The 19,241-nt window shown below is 39.9% G+C and overlaps 1 protein-coding gene across 1 annotated transcript in view; it reads left to right on the top strand.

Annotated features, from left to right (window-relative positions):
• The window catches only part of shank2b (SH3 and multiple ankyrin repeat domains 2b), a 334,629-nt gene that overhangs the window by 133,858 nt on the left and 181,530 nt on the right, over nt 1-19,241 (top strand). The window contains exon 9 of the mRNA XM_026194263.2: nt 8,207-8,284. Within this exon, the coding sequence (XP_026050048.2) occupies nt 8,207-8,284 (78 nt within the window). The remainder of the gene's footprint in view (nt 1-8,206; nt 8,285-19,241) is intronic.

Genomic DNA, 19,241 nt, shown 5'->3' with positions numbered 1-19,241 from the left:
TTACTTGGATGTGGAGCCACTTCACCCCTCGTCTAAGACGTTTCTTTAGTTCTCTTGCTAGGATGATAATTGTAGTTGAATTTAGCAATAATCTGAATTTCAAAAACAAGTGTGGCTGTTTTTCTGAATGGGCTTGAGCAAAGCACAGTGGAAGGCATGTTTCTTCATTAGCTTGAACATGCACACATTCTAGCTTATTTTGACTTGCTTGCACATAAATACACACATAGGCACACACGCACTGCTGTTACAAATAGCTCCCAAGAAAAGCACACAAGTGGAAAATATATTTTGAGGATTTTTTAAATGTCTATATCTTCCAAGTGCAGTGGGATTTGTACTGAGTAGCAAAAAATAGCTCGTATCTGTTGATAAGTCTAACTGAATGTGCACAGATTGGATTTCAAAGACCACTCTGCTTAAACCTATCTTTATACTCTTTATCTAAAGGTCAGCAGTGCCCTCTAACACTTGTTTGTAAAGCCAGTCATCTGAGACCATTTAACACATTGACCTTGGAGTGGGGCCAGTTAAGCAGAGAAGTACTGCTTTGAATAAAAAGCAGCCCACTGATTTATTTGTATCAAAGCAAGAAATCACTGCCTTTTAAATCCAATCTTTACCAAAGGAAACAGATATGACATTGATCTGCAAATGAGAAACTAAAGCAATGTTTTAGTCTCTCTTTACCTGTGGATTTATTCTTTTCCATTCACCTGGCTGCTGTCATTTTTAAAGAAGTGGAAAACCTTGGAACCTTTTGACTTCTGAGGCACAGTGAGGTGAACTGGTGTGAGAAGAAAGACTGTTTGATGATAATTTTTTACACCACCCTTGTTATGAGGGGAAAACAGGGGTGGATGAAACCATCTTCTGGTTGGTCAAAGTAGCCATTCATGTTACCCGAATCCTCCAATCAATTCCTTTCTAATTAGTTTTGTTACCACATTAATTTCATCTTCCTCTGTCTCTTCGTCATGTCTCCACAGCTAGTGCTAACAGCAACAGACTCATGTGACAGTGAGGCCTGGTTACTAGCTGTTGCCGGTACTAATGTTCTGACAGTTAACATGTTGGTCTATTATTAGTTTCTTTTTATTGTTTTCTCTCAGCTTTTCAGCTCCACTTCTTCCAAACTAAACTTTTTCCACAAGCTGCGTGAGCACGCAGCGAAGGTAGGGGAGAGACCAGTCGCTGAGAGATTTGTTTGGCCAATCCAGTGTCAGTAATGAAAATGACAAAATGGTAGTTCTAAATAAATTCTAAATGCATTTAGGACGTTTTTACTCACTTTGTCTCTTCCATGATGTTATTTCTCTCTCCAACAACATAGGTTACAATTACATGACCAATTATGCAAATTAGGCGATGACATCATTTAGCGACTTCTAACGATTTTTAGGACAGCCACTAGAGATTTTCCTTACTGAAGAGTTGGCAACACTGCATCAAATTAGCAAAGGTGAGGAAGCAAATGTTCTACACTGCTCTTTGCACCCATAGCTCTGCTAAGCAGACCTTTTTTAAAAAGTCCTTGTGCTTGTAAAATTATATTTATCTTCAGTATTCACTCACGTAAATTTACATCATGGATATATGAATAATATGAAAGGACACTGCAGTTAAAAGGACATTTGATCCTCTCAGTGTGCACCAGAGGACACTACCTGTTGAAGGTGCTAACACAGCTAATGCTAGTATCGCTGGTGTAGCCCCACTCTTGTAGGCTCATTTTAGCTTTTGAAAATATTACATACCAGCAATACTAGCTAGCTGCCATTTTTAGTAAGCTAATGTGCTCTTTATAAATAAAACGTCAACCACCTCAAATTGTTAAAACCACCAACAAGCCCTGTTACACTGACATCATTTTGCAGCAATGGCTACAAACTACAGCCTTTATAATAATGATTAAAATGCTGTCTCATCATTTCAGATGTTACCACATAGCTTTTCTGCAGGAGTTGAAAGAACTGTGATAACATGATTAAAATGATGTCACTAACATGACTTAGAGATAACATGATTTATCTTGTTGAACTTCGTCTGGAAACATTTCAGGCCTCTTCAAAATATGTTTAAATTCATCATTATTGAATCGAAACAATGAATAGGATTGAAGCACTACTGAACGCCGAGCCATCAAAGGGTAAAATACCACGAGTGGGGTAACGTTTTGTAGCTGTACCTACACCCAGTGAACTGTTTTATTAGAAATTTGTATTTGTAGAAATTCTGTATAGTCTGTGTGCATAATGTTTCTGGATATTGTGATGTACATATGTATAATATATAATGTATAATCATTTTCAGAGATCATAATACAAGTTGCGTTATTAAATCACTGATGATATTTTCATTGATTGTTATTTTTAAATAATCTTGTGTGTGTAGGTTTGTTTGTGGATGTCACATTGGACTCCCCTGGGGGATGAGGGCACACTCACATCTGTTCTGGTGTTACACCTTTGGCAGATGAATCAGCCTTTTGGCACCTGGCACACACATAAGAAAAGCAGCAACCTGGACTTTATTCTCCTTTAAGTCACAGTTACAATAATTCCTAGAGACCTGGATAAAGTTATTAAGACGGATGTCTGTAGCTTGGACAGCTTGGACATTTAGTTGTTTCAGGAGTTATATTAAAGTTATTGATACAAATGAATGTTTGCTTTCATTTTGCATTATGTTGTGAATACCAGAAGGTTACTGGTTGTTGAGAAGAGATCAAATCACTACAGTCATACAAATTTCAACGTGCAGACGAGGTAGATTCAACCGAATTTGGTCACTAAAGAGCTTAAAAATATATGAAATCTTTCCTCCCCTGAAAACTGAAACGTCAAACTTACTTAGTTACGTAACACATAACACATGATGCTCCTAAGACCTGAACTCTTGTTTATTGTTTGCATGTTTAACTTCTGTAAGGTATTTTGGCTTAATTGGATCTGATAAGTTTAAAAAACTGAGCATCAACTTTGAACAGAAAGGACGGCATAAAGTTGCTGATGATGTTCTTTAATATGCAAAATTAAGTATAGTTGTTGCATGGAAGATGTAAAACAGCTTTTTCTCCGTGTCAGGATTGAGCTATATTTCAAAGGAAATTATCATGTGCATTACTCCACAGCTGCTGATGAGTAAAAACATCATTTCAACCGTGCAAAGTACACAATGGAACGATACATGTCAGATGCAGACGTGGAAAAAGTACTTACATGCTTACTTAAGCAGAAGTACAGACATCTGTGTTGAAAAGTACTCCAGTAAAAACTGAAGCGCTGAATCAATTTCTTTACTCGTGTAAAAGTGCAAAAGTAAAGGCTAAGAAAGGAAAAAGTAGTTCCTTGAAGGACGTTTCTACCATCGACTTTTCTGCAAAAGTAACTGAACCTTGTGCTATATTAAAGATGATTATAAAATACTATTAGTACAACAACTGTTTTCTGTTGCCTGCATTGTAGAGAGTAAAATGAGCACCGCACATTCAGCAGCGGTGGGAGCGTAGTATTGGTTGTAGTGGTTCAGCGTGGGGAAAAGAATCAGAGCTCTTCAGTAGATTTTCTTAGTGTACAGGCTGTGATCAGCTGACCTGCTGCTCTCTGTGTATTTAGACTGAATTCAACAAGATGTAAGCAGATGTTTCATGTTTGAAGCGGGTGTTTCACAGCTGTCTTGGCTGATTTCCATTTCCTACAGTAACAGTATACTTTTGATTTTGTCTTTATACTAGACACTATACAAATGTTACAACAGTGGAATTTAGTAAATTAGTCTAAGTGTCATCAACTTAAATGCAAATTATTCTTCTATATTTGATGTAACCAAACGCTGACCATGAGCGTCACAGCCACCGTGGACCTGTCCAACACAGAGCCTCATCAAGTCAGGTTTATTTATTTATATAGCACATTTTAAAACAACAGGGTTGATCAAAGTGCTTAACAATCAGCAAAAAAACAGCGAGACATTAAAAGGCAACAGTATGCGGTATTTGACAGGGAGCCAGTGTAAATTAGCTAGAACTGGGGTGATGTGATTATACTTTCTAGAACCTGTTAGAAGACGTGCAGCAGCATTTTGAACTAACTGCAGACGGTAGAGAGAAGAATGATTGAGGCCCAGGTATAAAGAGTTACAGTAGTCCAGTCTAGAGGTGATAAATGCATGAATACGTTTTTCAAGTACTTTCACTGGAAGATAGGGCTTCGCCTTTGATATCAAACGTAACTGGTAGAAGCTATTTTTTACCACTGAGGACACTTGTTTATCTAATTTAAGAGAGCTATCCAAAAACACTCCGAGGTTTCTTACCATGTGAGAGAGAGCTGCTGTTGGCCTTCTACCGCTCCTCAGTGGGGAGCGTGCTCTCCTGCTGACTGGGTGTTTGATATACACTACTGAGACCAGGAAGGCTACGCAGAGGCTAATTAGCACCTCCCAAAAAATAATTGGTTGCCACCTCTGGAGGCCATTGCCAATCCTTGCATCTCAGGAGAACCAGGGCGCTCAAATGTGGCCACTTGCACCCCGCCCACCTGCTGTTTGACCCGCTGCCCTCTGCTCAGCACCTCATGTTAATCAGGTTCCACACTAGTGATGGGATTTCCGGCTCTTTTTAGAGAATCAGCTCTTTTGGCTCCGAACCGGCTCTTCAGGTTGTTTTGTTGCCTTAATTAATTTATTATTAACAATAATATAAAATTATGCACAAAAGGAATTACTAATGTAAAAAAGTGGTTTTATTTATATATGTTTATATATAAATATATGTCGTGGCCCCTAAAGACAAAGCACGTACAAACTCCAAAACACATTTCTAGCTTTAACTGAACTTCAAAACAGAGCTACTAGATCACTTAAATTACACAATTGAAAGCATATGTGTATTGTTTGTGTATTTATACACAGGCACTCATATATATTCAAATAATTTAAACAAATGTTCATTTACCTGTTATTACCACACCAAATCCGGTCGTTGGTACTTGCTGGCTTGTGTAGCCACTAGGTAACAAAAGCTCAACACTGCCCCCTAGCATCCTGGAGCACTTCTGTTGTCTTTTGTACGTGTTTTGAAGTTTGTATGTGCTTTGTCTGTAGGGGCCACCGTAAATATACTTTTATTTATTCACTCCACATAAAATGTAATAAATAAATCATATAATACAAAAATCAACTATTCACATTTCAACTTTTAACTACCGTAATTGTCGGGCTATAAGCCGCTACTTTTTGCACAAGCTTTGAACCCTGCGGCTTTTAGTCAGGTGCGGCTTTACTATGGATTGTCCATAATTTTTGTGATATCGTAAGACGATTTGTTTTGTTTGTTCCGCTGTTGTACGGCACTACGTTGCCTGGCGGAAGGATCGGGGTTCAAGAGTGGTATGTTGGTCACATGTCCGTCCGCCAGGCAACGTAGTGCCGTACGAAGTAGCGCGAAAAACAAACTTCAAAGTAGCGGTACGCGTTCAGCGGGAGGCGTGGATGATGAGCGGCGATAAACTTGCGAAAAGCAAGTTATGCCCAACTCCACCGGTGGAATCTGACAGCGTGGAAAAGTGTGAAAACATCCACGATCACCAACGGATTTTGAAGGGCTGGACTGCTGCATGATGGAGAGGAGGACACCGCCACGGCCCTTCTGAGGGTGTTCGACTCTGACACTGACAATGAGGATTTCTTTGGTTTTGAAAGTGACAACGAAGGAAAGAAGCTGAGAGTGGATGACGAAGCCATCCTGAGCCTGTTCGTATCCGACACTGGAGAAGAGGACTTTGGTGTTTTTAGTGCGCAGGAAGAAGAGAAAGATGGTGAATGACTGACTTTTCTTCTTGTTAAAGCCGTGTCACTGCACCTGAGCTGAATCTATTTTTCTGGTGTGCTGTAGGCTACTGTTATGTACTACATGTGCAAATATGTACCCATAACTTGTTTTTCAAAATATTAATAAAAGTGATGTCTCCAAACAGCCATCTCTTTCCTGACAATTCGCTTTGTGCATATTCTCTTACATATGATAAGTCAACATTGAAACACCTGCGGCTTTTAGTCAGGTGCGGCTAATGTATGTACAAAACAGGATTTTCCCCTGATTTTGGCTTGTGCGGCTAATATTTAGGTGCGCTTTGTAGTCCGGGAAATACGGTATTTAAATTTTCAGCTTTTTCCTTTTAAACAAATTTAAAGTGAAACAACACAAAACTCTGCAAACCACAACACAATTAAATATAAATTATAATATGAAAACAAAAAGAAGATGCATATTCTCTGTCATATGGGCCCGCATGAATTAACTTTCTGAATCCTTTATCATCCGCAAATGAAAGTAGTTGTGGATGATTACTATACCTTTCTAATATGAAAACAAAAAACCTACGGCTCACGTCGTTCACGTCAAAGACCCAGCTCTAACAACCATTTCGTTCGCGACCGACACATCACTAGTCCACACCTCCAGACTTACAAACAGCTTCTTCCCCTGGGCCATTTGAACTGTTAGCATAAACTGAAGCCATGGTCTGAGTAACCTGAATCACTCAGGCCACTCACACACGGACGCTATGCAGACCAAGTCTTTTCTTTGCACTACTTCCAATCACTTTGCCACTATTTTGTACTCTAATGTGTAGCTTTCTCTTATTTTTGCATATATTTCTCCTGTTTGCTATTTATTTTAAGTATTTGTTACTTGAATTGAAAAGGAGGAGTAGAATCACCATTGTCAGAAAACAAATTCTGTATTCCTAACTCGTTTTTTGGTTTACTTATTTCTCTTTTTAAACTGTTGATGTTTTTTTGGTTTTTTTGCTTGAGGGTCCTGCACGGTACCTCTGTTGTCTCTCTTCTGGACACAGATCTATGATGTCATTCCTGAGATCTGCTGAAGCCACTCGGACAGTTTAGTGGTCACTTTAGTGTGGGTAACACTGTAGCCTTCACCTTCCACATCTCGAGCTTCTCACGTTCCCTCTTCCTGATGATGCTGACAGACAGAAAGAGAGAGAGCAATTGTTATTTGATTCTTTTGGTCGTCTCTCTATTTGTCGATGACAATAAAAATAAAGAATACTTCAGTCTCATCTCCTAAAACTGGGGATCTGGAAAAATAAAGATTGATAACATCTTCAGTGTCTGTGAAGCAGAGGGGGGTTATTTGGATCAATCTTTTTTTGGACTGTGATGCTGTGCATCATAAGTTTGTATTAATTGTCACTGCTGCTCGAGAGATGGATAGAACAGGTTCCAGTGCATAAATGAAAACCTAAAACCTAAGTGAGAATTCACCTTCATCTTCCTCACATTACAGGCGATGCAGAGTAAAAATCCATCGGTAGTTGAAGTTTCCATGGCATCCAAACTGCAACAAACGGGATTAGCTCAGAATTATTGACTTTCGACGTGACCTTTCTCACCATCCCTCTGCCTCCCCAGGCCGTACATCTGCTTCGTTCCTTGCTTCTGGTTGTCTTCTGATAGCCCTGCTTTCCTTCACAGCTCTAAAATGTACCACACGTACAGCTACATGTAAATTCAGCTTATATAGATGTTGTCGTGGGGTTACTACACACCAGATGGAAATGAGTAAAAATAGAACCCGTGCATGTCTTAAAATAAGAGGCTGAACGTCTAATCAGAGAAATATTTGTAATGCCGACTTTACAGTACAGATTATGCTTCTGTATCAGTATCTGTGTGACTGATTTTTCAACTCTCAATAGCTTATTGTGGATCTAAAAAAAGTATTTATATGCATGTGTGTGTGCTCAGTGCATGCGTGGTTGAGCACTTTGTGGGCGATTTGTGCAGCAGATTCAAACCCCTCAGCACTCTCCATCTCTGTTCTTCTCTCTTCCTCTCTCTCTTTTTGTTTTTCCATCTCTCTCTCACCCTCACTCCCTCTTTCTCTTTGAGTGGAGCCATAGAGACACTGAAGCTCCATTCCTGATAGGTATTAGATGTTCTTTTTCTTATTTCCTCCTGTATATCCCTGTGCAAGAGCCGGCATGCTCAGTCATTGATCAGGTCTTGCTCTATGCTTTTGGAAAATTCTGCTGATGTTACTGGAAGCTTAACCATCATCTTCTTATTTTTCTTTTTTTTGAAAAAGCAAAAGTAGGAGACTTTAAGGGTTCCAGTCTTGTCTTAGGGATGTTGTCAGCTGCTTCATTTGAGTGATTTTTCTCTTTTCCTTCCACAGGATAACTGTGCCAGAGTGCTGCTAGTTCGTGGAGCTGACAAGGAAGTAAAGAACTACAACAGCCAGAGTCCTTTTCAGGTAGTGTAAAAAAAAATCTTCAGTAGTGTTTGTGTGTAAGTGATTATGGAAGATTGATTCCAGCTTTCAGCCTGGGGAAACCGTCTTCAGAAGCAGCACATTTTTTTCATCCCATTTGTTACCATGGCAACGGTGCAACATGGTCAAGGTCAGCTGCAACCAGGGATGTAAATAGCTTTCTTGACAATATTCGATCATTTGTGATTAAACATTGTTAGGACAGAGCACAACCAAACCTCAGCATGCAGTGTAAAGTTTACCGTGTTTATTCATTTAGTTTCTTTTCTTTAAACTTGTAACTTCCACCAGGTCACCAGCAAACTCCTGGGTAGGCTTTACTATTAAACTGCATTTTAGCTGCACCTTAAAGGAAATCAGAAATTTTAAAATGTTACTCTTCGTACATTTTGGCCCTCTTCTCTTATTAGATTGCTATTTTCTTTTCTTTTTATTCGTATATGTGAATATTACAGACAACCCTAACCCTAAACAGATCTCTGGCAACCTGGCGCATGTTACTAGGTTAACTGCAGATCTTTAAATGTAATATGAAAATCATCTAACTATAACAAGCTCTGTCTGTGTTCCTCCAACTTATCCCTCAGTTCGTTCAATCAGTCACAAAGGTAAAACATTTAACCCCTTAATTTTCTCAAGACAGATGAAATGATTATCCTCCATAACATGGAGTGTATGTGCACAGCGGCTTGAGCTGGTATTCAAGCGCATGTGTATTTGTATGTTTCTGCTTGCAGTGTTTGAAGTGTATATGCCTTAGCAAGCAAATCCATAAAAAATCCCAAGAAGCAGTAAGAGTTGTCTAACTGGTATGTTTGACTCATAACCTACGCCCGAGTTATAAAATAGCCATATTCAGGCAGGCGTTTATGAAAGGCAGTCCCACAGGGTCCTCAGCTGTCCTCCAAAGCCACTCCAGTGGAGCGCTTTATTAGCGTGAGCACTTCAGAGGCAATGAGGCTGAGCCGAACGAAGTTTTTAGTCAGAGTTTGAGCTTTCAGCTAAGAAGCTTAGTTTGTAGCCTAGACTTTGGATTTAGCTGAGTTGCTGTTAATATGCAGTTTTTTCTCTATCTTTGTGATGCTTTTTTGTTTGTGTCTGCTTGTTTGTGTTGTTCATGTTGAAACAAACATGTAGAAAACCCTCACCCTGTGAGGAGATTTGGTACGGTGCAGGCAGGCAATAAATTGGCTGCATGACTTGAATAAATATGTTTTCGTGGACCAAGTATCCTAACTTTGAAGATGGCCTAGGGTTCCACTGAACGTGATGATTTTGATTTTTTTATGCCAGCAAAAACACCGAGTGAAGCTGTGTGTCTGTCAAGAACGAGCAGTGTCACAAACATGTGGTCTAGACTGTTTTGTCCATATTTGTGCTGTCGTTGCTTCTTTGCTTAGCTTTTTGCTGCAGAGAAGAAAGAAGTCATAAAATAAACTTTGTTTTTTAGCGCTTCAAACAATAAAATGGCTCACTGCAGCCATGGTCTGACTTTTTTTGTTTTGTTTTTTTCCTTTAATGGGTGGTTTTGTGTTTCTTCCTCTTTGTAGTGAATCCTGCTCGGGTTGTGCTTTGGTTCCCACAATCCTTCTGTCTGCATAGCCAAAGAGTTATGCAAATGGTCACCAACATAAGACCATAAATCCTTAGAATTTCAGGCACAAGACAAACATGGAGTAATACGGAGTTTGAAGCATTACTAGATGTGAAAACTCTCTGACTTATGTAACTCTGTTATGACAAGGCAGGCTTTTTTTATTTGTTTGCTAAGAATATGTATTTAGCCCGCACTCACTATCTCGATCAGATTACCTCTTGTACTTTTCCTTTTTAAAGAACCTTCAAAATAGCAACCCATAGAGTATTTCCACTTAAATGGAGTCTGTTTTTCACACAGGGCTGTTAATGCTCCGGCTGCATCTAATCACTAAGAGAACATCAACAGTAGTCAGTATGGTAATATACTGGAGGCAGACAATATAAGAATCAAGCACAAAAACTAAGGAAATGGCATTTAGTTGATTTTTTCTTTCTTTGAACACTTTGGAGATGGTACTGGATCTCTCTCCAAATAATAATGCTGCAACATGAAGTTGCTCTGTGGCACGGGCCCTATCCAGATCAGTCAAGCGTGGCGTGCTTGGAGCAGACACCAACTGACCGCTCTAGCAGGGTCTGTGCTCACAGGTTCTAATCAGGCACCTGAGTGTGTGCACCTGGGCACCAGAAGCTCCAAACAAGAGTCCGTAGCAGAATAAACTTTTTGGCATTGGCGCAAACCACACACCTATCTCTGCTGCTCAACCAACAAATACGTTTTCCTCACAACGGTGGAAAGTAAACACACAATTTAGTAGGTATAGGGTTTATTTTCAAAAAGGATTTACTTATCCTTTTTGTTAAATTTATCACATAATCACAGTGCAGTTTGACTGTTTGGAGATTTTTTTTCCTTTCCTTTTGTCTTTTGAGAAGATAAACCAATGGATCTATCAGCTTACATTAAAACTGACCAGCCAGCTACTTACTAGGGGAAAATCTGTGTTTTTCTTTACAGAGCTGAGTGCAAAAAACTGGAAAAGCAAGCGGCCACATCTTAGTAGTTATTATATAAGTTTAATCCTTAATTCAATTCAAACCTGTGATTATAAAAAAATTACCTCACTTACAGTTGTGATTAATTGTGTAGTAGGCTGTTTGTCTCTGCTGTGTGTTGGACATTTTAACATGGAGCTCTGTAGGGGTGACTCAGAGGTGAAGCAAGCCTCACGTGGCCGAGGCACTGCAGTTTTTGACACATGCCTTAGTTTTTCTCGAGGTCACTGGTTGCTGTTGGAGACTGACTACACCAATGCTTAGCCTTGGACAGTATTTTCTATCAGCATCATCCAATCAAATATTGCCTAACTCGGGTTACAGCTGGAATGTTTGGAAAATCTATGCCAAACACCGAAGTTGATCCTGAGAAATATATATGCGGGGGAAAAAACCTAAAACTAAATATTTGGGGTTTGCAGAACAGTGACATGAGCTGTTCTCAGCATTAGCCAATACATCAGACAAACCTCTTGTGTAGCTAATACACTAAGTCTCATGTGATTGTATTTGGCGACTTTGTTTAATAGCAGCATGATATCATGCTTCCTCAGCTGTCAGGTTTTGGTGTAATTCCTTCAGAGCTCCAGAGCTAGAATTTTTTCTGTAGCTTTCCAGCAGATATCAGGAAAACATACAGGCAGAAATCTGTTGTAAAAGCAGTTTCTCTTCTGACAGCAGGCTTAACAGTAAAACAACAAGCAGCCACTAGACATGTTGGACTCTCACTTGTTGTCAAGTGGAAAAAATTCACTCTCTTGCTCTTACTATCTTTATCATTATTGCACTCTCCACCTACACATGGAGCCAAGAGCTAAATCAAACAAGTTTATGCTTGTTTTCTGGCCAGCAGACATCTGGGAAACTGAAGGAGAAATATTAGTACATCAGAGGCATAAAGCAACATCACATTAACTATAGCACATGACCTCGGGAAACAAAAAGCAGGTCAAACTTATTACAAGCACAAAACTATATGATAAGAGTTCTAAAACGTACTTGGGCACCTAAAGTCTCATGTGTTTAAATGGGCATAAATCTGCAGCTGTAACGTCCTGATTACGTCCTGGCTGTAGCTCAGGAGGTAGAGCATCTGTTTAGACCCACTGGCTGCTTCTGGAGTGTCGGTGTCGCTGTCCCAGAAGCATCCACATTGCAGTTCCTCTAAGGGTCACGAGCCAAAAGTACATCGATACTCATCCATCCATTTTCTACTCATCCAGTTCAGGGTCGCGGGGGGCTGGAGCAGATCCCACATGCTATATAGTGAGAGGTGTGGTGCTCCCTGAATAGGTTGCTAGTCACCGTAGACATCCGTAGGAAAATGTCCACCTTTATAGCATTAAAGGCCATATTTACAACCTGGCATTTATGCGTAGTTCTTGGATAAACTATTTGGATGCTGTAATAAGAGGTACAGACAGCCCAGAGTCCAGCAAAATTCTGGTATCTAATTAGTCTGTTACTTAGCACTAATTAGCAGGTGTGTGTTTGGCTCAGAGTCAGAGTTCATCCTTTCCTGCCTCTTTTATGAAACTAACTTTGGCCTTCAATACAGGAAAGTCATTATCACAGACTGTGTAAAATATGGATGTAGACAGACAGTGTTGGGAAGGTTACTTTTAAAATGTATTCCACTACAGATTACATGCCCCAAAATGTATTTTGTAACGTATTCCATTACGTTACTCAATGAGAGTAACGTATTCTGAATACTTTGAATTACTTAATATATTATCATGCCTTTTACAACATGAATGTCCTATTGCTGTGTGATTTATTACTGAAGGTTACTCTCCACACCAACACCAACTAGATGTTTAAACCTTCATATAAATGAGTAACAGTAGGTGGACTTTAGGTAAGGCTGCACTTTTTGCAGCGATCTCATATAGAAAACTATTCCTCGCGTATATAAAACAGGTCCGCGGCTCCGAACCGTAGTAAAGGGACCTCTGGCTGATACATCGGGTTCATGTCGGCTCGTAGCTGAAAACTAGCTTTACTTTGCTAGCGAGAGACAGAGAGAGGCGTTGAAAGGCTGCTGCAACGGAACTTTTTGTTTCGGAGGAAAACACAAACACAGTGTGCAGTCGAGTCTTAGCAGCTTACTTACAGCTGGGCTCGTCAGGCTGCAGTGGTTATTATTATATTTACATGCTTCCAGCTCCCGTTTCTGCTCAGTGACAGCTCGTACTTTTCCACTCTCCCTCCTCGCTCACAGACACATAACGGGTATGGCCGTCCATTCTCCCTGCAGCACGGACTACACTGCCTATTGCCTTCATATTAAATCATTTTTTAAATAATAAATTTTCACCTGATTATGCTGCTGCAAGTAGAGGTGACTTGGGCCGTGAGATTGAGACACAGGCATTAGATCCTCTTATTGCGTGTTTTGTTTGGGTTTCCACCAGCGTGGAATCACCAAAAACAGAGCGAGCATAGCCTAACATATGAAACAGGAAAAGACCGCCGTGTAATCCATGTATTTCAACAAAGTAACTGTATTCTGAATACCACCTTTTTAAACGGTAACTGTAACAGAATACAGTTACTCGTGTTTTGTATTTTAAATACGTAACACATGTATTCTGTTACCCCCCAACACTGTAGACAGCAAAGTCCTGTTGTGAAGAATCAAGCCGATGTCAAACCTATACGTGCATCTCACTAGAGAGGCCTGTTTGTCAATTCAGCAAAGGGATGTGCTTGAAAACATCATCATTAGGTGCCAAATTAACAACTGGAAAGTGCAAGTGTTAATAACTACTGATTGCTATAGTTGAATGAGGCGTGCTTACGTTGTGCCTCCGCTGCTGCTGCATGTGCTCTTAATTTGAACACTGTGTGGGTGTTCTGTGGTCGTGCCATTTGATAATATCATTTGTCAGTTCTGTGTGTGTGTGTGTGTGTGTGTGTGTGTGTGTGTGTGTGTGTGTGTGTGTGTGTGTGTGTGTGTGTGTGTGTGTGTGTGTGTGTGTGTGTACCATATTTCTGTCTCTTCAATCTGACCTGTGCCCAGCTGTAACCTTTCCACGCGCTCTGTAAAACCTCATTTCTTTTATCTTTTCATTTTCTTCACATTCGTTATCTTTCTTTTGCACGTTCTTTCTAGGCCAGTCTTTTAATCTAATTCCCCTCTTCTCTCCTTATTATTTTCAGTCTATTTTGTATGCCCTTCCTCCTCACCTATTTCCTGTTCACCATGCCCCCACACATTCTCTTATGCACCCTTAGCACAGACTGTAAAGCACACATGGTTTTGTGACCTCTGCTGTAAATTATAGCTACCATTTACTCTAAGAATATAATGGGATTGCACATGCTCTGATGGAGGCCACTGTGACAAAACCTTTTTCACATTTGTTGACATGTCCTGAATGATTTGGTGAAACAGAGTTGTCGTCTTATTCCTGAAAGTTTGTGTTCGTGCTGCCTTTTTAAACTGGCATTACTGGAATTTGGTTTACGGCCAGATGAATGAATACATTGGGAAGATTCATGCTTTCATTTAGCAAGAGTCATAAACACCTTCCTGCTTTCCTTTGGGTGCAATTTGCCTGGTTTGATGGATAATCATGACATGATGGTCACTGATATCAACAGTTATCTGTTTTCACAACAGTATTAACTAAAACTTGCAATTAGATGATAACATTCCAAGCGCTGTATGTTCCTCTGTGGGAATTAATAGCAAAATCATAACTGATGTAATTTGTATTAGTTCTCAGTGGAAAAGCTCAATAAACTCAGTGTATACTGCCCAGCACACCAAAAACACTCAGTTTGAGGGTGGGTGAGTAGAGTGGAAGCAGCTAACGAGCCTGATATTACCCTTAGAGTAGATCAAAAACAGTGCTAACGAGAGTGAAGATTAGACAGAAATGTAACTATAAATTAATGTTGCTGTTTATCTGCTGGATGATTGAAAGTAAATCTATCAAAACTTGAAATCACCTGCAGCTCTCAGGCTAAGTAAACCATTTTATCCTTTTAACCACCATGAGCTGTGTTTCATGTGTACCTTATGTTTGAATATGGATTTAATGTGTTAGTTAGCTGAACTAACAGCAACACTGACTAAAGCCAGTCTAGCTATTGTCCCTGTTTTATGTGAAGCTTATCTAATCCTGCTGAACTACATGGTTTTATCATCTGTAGTCATACTTTCTAAACACCCCTAAATCTTATATTTGACCCCTTTAGCAACATTTTGCACACATCCACAGCACTCTGCTATAATGTTGTTACTGTAGGTGTAGCCAGTAAAATAATAAAGAAGCATGTTGCAGATGGCACAGGTTGTAAAACGATGTATTTTAAATTAAAGCCATGATGGTCGAGTAAATCTTAACAAGTTGTTTTCTTGCCCAAAACCAGCTAAGATGATGCCCAGTGCATTTAAATTTACCCCTGAAGCATGTCCCTGTGGAACCCAACCCATGTGGGGGAATGGCAGACAGACCCACACAGCCCACAGTGGGCCTCAGTGAGGTAGCCTGTAGTTTGGTCTCCTCACACTAAGCAGAGAGGGGCCCAGATGTGGGCCACACTGCTGGGGCCCCACCCAGGCCTCCCCCAGGCTCACAGAGGACTCATGAGCTAGCCCCACAGTGTGGGGACAAATGTGCCCCTTATTGTATAACCACACCACTCGAAGAAAAGAAAAGAAAAGAAAAGAAAGAAAGACAGCTCCTCTCATTAGCCATGCTCTTAATCACACAGGGTTACTATAGTGCTGTGTTTAACGTATTTGCCTCCTTCATGATTTCTTAGTCTTTTTCTCCATATTAGTATCAGATCATCAAAGATAGTTTGTTTGTAAATGCAAAATGCAGGTCTTAAATGATTATTTCATTTATTAAGGGAGGAGAGCAATCCAAACATGTCCATGAAAATCTAATTGTCCCTTGTTAAATCATGAATTAATTGTCATTAACCAAACTTTCTGGAAAGCTAAGTTCAGTTTCAGGCCTCATAACTGTCACATATGTTAAATCACAAAATCACTTAAATAGAAGCTGCTTTTCTAATCCAGTAAACAACAGTGAGAGCCATCATCCACAAATATTATAGTGAACTTTCCCAGGAGTGATGAAAGAACTCAGGCCAACATCTAAAAATCCGGAGGTCTCACTTGCTTCAGTAAAGGTCATTTATGAGCATCATAAACCGCTTTGATGCTTCTGGGTCCATAATTAATGGTCACCTGAAAAACTGCTCTCCTGAATCCTGAAGGTGAATGTCGGGCCATCACTTTATGCCCTGAAGCTTAAGATCACTTGTGTTATGTAGCAGAACATTGATTGTAAACACACCAGCAAGTCCACGTCTGAATGGCTCAAAAAGACAAAACAAATGAGCCTTTTGGAGCGGCCTCATCAAAGTCCAGACTCAAATCAGATTGAAATGCTTTGGCATTTCCTTCAACAGGCCGTTTGTGTTTGAAAACCCTGCAATGTGGCTGAATTAAAACAATTCTGCAAGAAGAGTGGGCCAAAATTCCTCCACAACAAGACTCAATGCCAGTTCTCTTGAACGCTTGATTGCGGTTTTAGCTGCCAAGGCTGGCCCAATCATTTATTAGGTTTAGGAGACAAGTACTTTTCACACAGGGCCAGGTAGGTTTGGATAACATGTAACCTGCTGCACTGTGTAGCCATTTGTCCTGAAAGGAAAAAGAGTCAGCTCCTATCCAACAAATTAATCTTGAAATGGACGATGGCCTGATATCTTTCACTTCCTGAATTCTTTTGCTGTAAATCAATAAAAATCCTTCCTACTTCAGGTTCGAATAGATCACCTTCTCTCAGCCTCATATTTCTGACACTACACTGAAGTATCTTCTGGGGTTTCATCTTCTCCACAATAGTCATACTTCCCTGTATGGTCTTTAATTATTATAAATAATGTGCAAACATGCCTGTGTTAGCACACGATGGATAGGTGTGGATGAACTGTGGGGCTGTGTGGACAGGGCAAACCCCGGGCAGGCGTGCCTACATATGGCCAACAGCTTTCTAGATGGGTTTTCTAAAAGCAAGCCACCATGGAAAACTGTGAGAGGCGTCCTGAGGGGTGAAACTATTTAAAACCAGGCTTTAGTATGTTGAAAGTAAAAATATGTGAAGTCCAATAACGTTTTACTACAAGCAGACTAACATTAACAACATATTGTTACTATTAGTCTGGATGGAGTTGGATGCAAACATCAATGCATCTGTCTTAGCATTATACGTTCTATTGATCAGTCACATTCTAGCAGGCTTTAATTGCATACAGCTAAAACGAGGAGTCACATTCACCAAATTGCATCTGAAGACCATGTGGATCTGATCTTTTTTACTCCATCTGTAATCAATGAATGATGAATGAAAGTGGACGTCTTGGCCCAGATATCAGTGATCAGTCTGCGGTCAATAGGCTAACCTATAGGACAGACTGACTTATCGAAAGAAAAAAGGAAATTTGTTAAAGTAGTTCCTGAATAATATTGTCATTTTTAGAGACCTTTAATTTATTTTGGATCAATTAAAACACTGCACTAATTAATTTCACTTTATTAGGTCATATTTTTGACATTTCACTTTGAGTCTATTTAAACTAACTCTATGGGAAGAAAATGAAGGCAAAATGTAAACGTATAAAGAAAAGTTTGGGCCCTCAAATTACTCAGTGCTGGGGAATGACTAAATTTAAAATTGAAGGGCAGTGTAGATCGAATCCTTTCTCCTTCCTGTTTGGACTTTTGTGTTTCAGTGATTGTTTTGATTGATTTTCCTTTTCTGGTGTCCTTCCACCATCTCTTTCTTTTGGTCTGGTCGACCCGTTGCCTTGATTTCCACTCGGCTTTAAGTGGCTCCACATCCTTCCCACCCCCACCCCGGTTACTTCTGTGTTATACACAACCATTTGTCTCCATGACAACCATGGGAGAACAGGAAAAGAATCGATGTGGGGGTGGTGATGGTGGTGATGGCAGTAGTGGTGGTGATAGTGGGTGGTAGAATGATAATGAGAGATAAATTGTGACTCCATGTAGCTTGTTTGGTACCTGGTTTGTGATCACAGTTAAACTTGAAACTGTCTTCTGTTGGATTCTGTAAGCTCCATTTTAGACTAGCTTTTGCTAATCCCATTCCAAATCTGTAGCTTCCTTAACTCTGGGTTTCTCCAAGGGTCTAAAATAAACAGTACAGAGCCACTCGAAATGTAGCCTGTAACATAAATAGCATTTACAGTATAAACAATGCTAAACAATTGTTTACACCTCCTCTATATCTCCTGTTTGGGTTTTAAAGGCCCACTTTGTGCTAGATGTATCCTTCGCGACAGATGATGATGATCTACTTCCAGGACTTTACTGACATTTGTGGGTCCTTATATTGATGCCGTGATTATCATTCCTTATATGAAGAGGATGATTGCCATTCTGTCACTCATCAATTCAAAAACTGTGGCAAAATGGCAGAAATGCACAGGAGGAATTGACATTACTGAACAGGACATTCAGAATACTGGCGCGTAGATCCATCAGGTTACGATGTAGATAGATTTTGCTTCAATAGAATTCCCACTAAAGCATAAATCAACAGTAAAAACAAAAAATAAATAAATAAATCCCCAGTAAAGCTCAGGGTCATGCCATCACCAACGCAATGCATTATGGGGTTGTTGTTCAAGTTCAGCTTGATAATGGAAGGCAGATGTTGCTTTGGGGTCTGAAGGTAAATTGTGAATATTTGGAAACTTATCAAAATGTTGAGCTGGTGTGTTGTAAAATGCTGGACCTGTACCTGTGAAGTGAATGAGCGCCCATTTAGTTTGGAGACTTTCACTTTCCACGCTGGAAGCAAAAAGGAGCTAAGGTCACTGAGCCAACAAACACAAGCTCAGGTGCAGTTGGGAAAAGGGAAAACATCAACTTTAGCAACATTTCAGAAATCATGTTTGTGTGATCTCAACGTTATTCATAACACATTTAGCTGTTTATATGTTACAGTGCTGTTGCTATGTTATAGACATTAAATATTTTCTAGAATCCAAGAAAATCTTTTGCGTTTGTTTTTGAAAAATAGCTTTTGAAAAGTGAATTTGTTATCCTACTCAGTGGAAACCAGCAAATGAAATGCAACAGTGTGATGGTGACTGGGTACCACTGTTACATCTTGGACACACAGAAGTCATTGTGACTACCTCTGACCAGTATCAGCGGAGAACAAAGAACTACAAGCTCCTATAACTGCCGATGACATAAAACAAGGTCACGTCTGAAGATTCCCAGTGCAGTTTATTGCACAACATGCAAGGATGCAAGAGGTGCAAAAAGTGTTTGTCTTCG

The sequence above is a fragment of the Astatotilapia calliptera genome, chromosome 1, assembly GCF_964374335.1.
Source record: "Astatotilapia calliptera chromosome 1, fAstCal68.1, whole genome shotgun sequence".
NCBI lineage: Eukaryota > Metazoa > Chordata > Actinopteri > Cichliformes > Cichlidae > Astatotilapia > Astatotilapia calliptera.
This window is presented reverse-complemented; position numbering and strand designations above follow the sequence as displayed.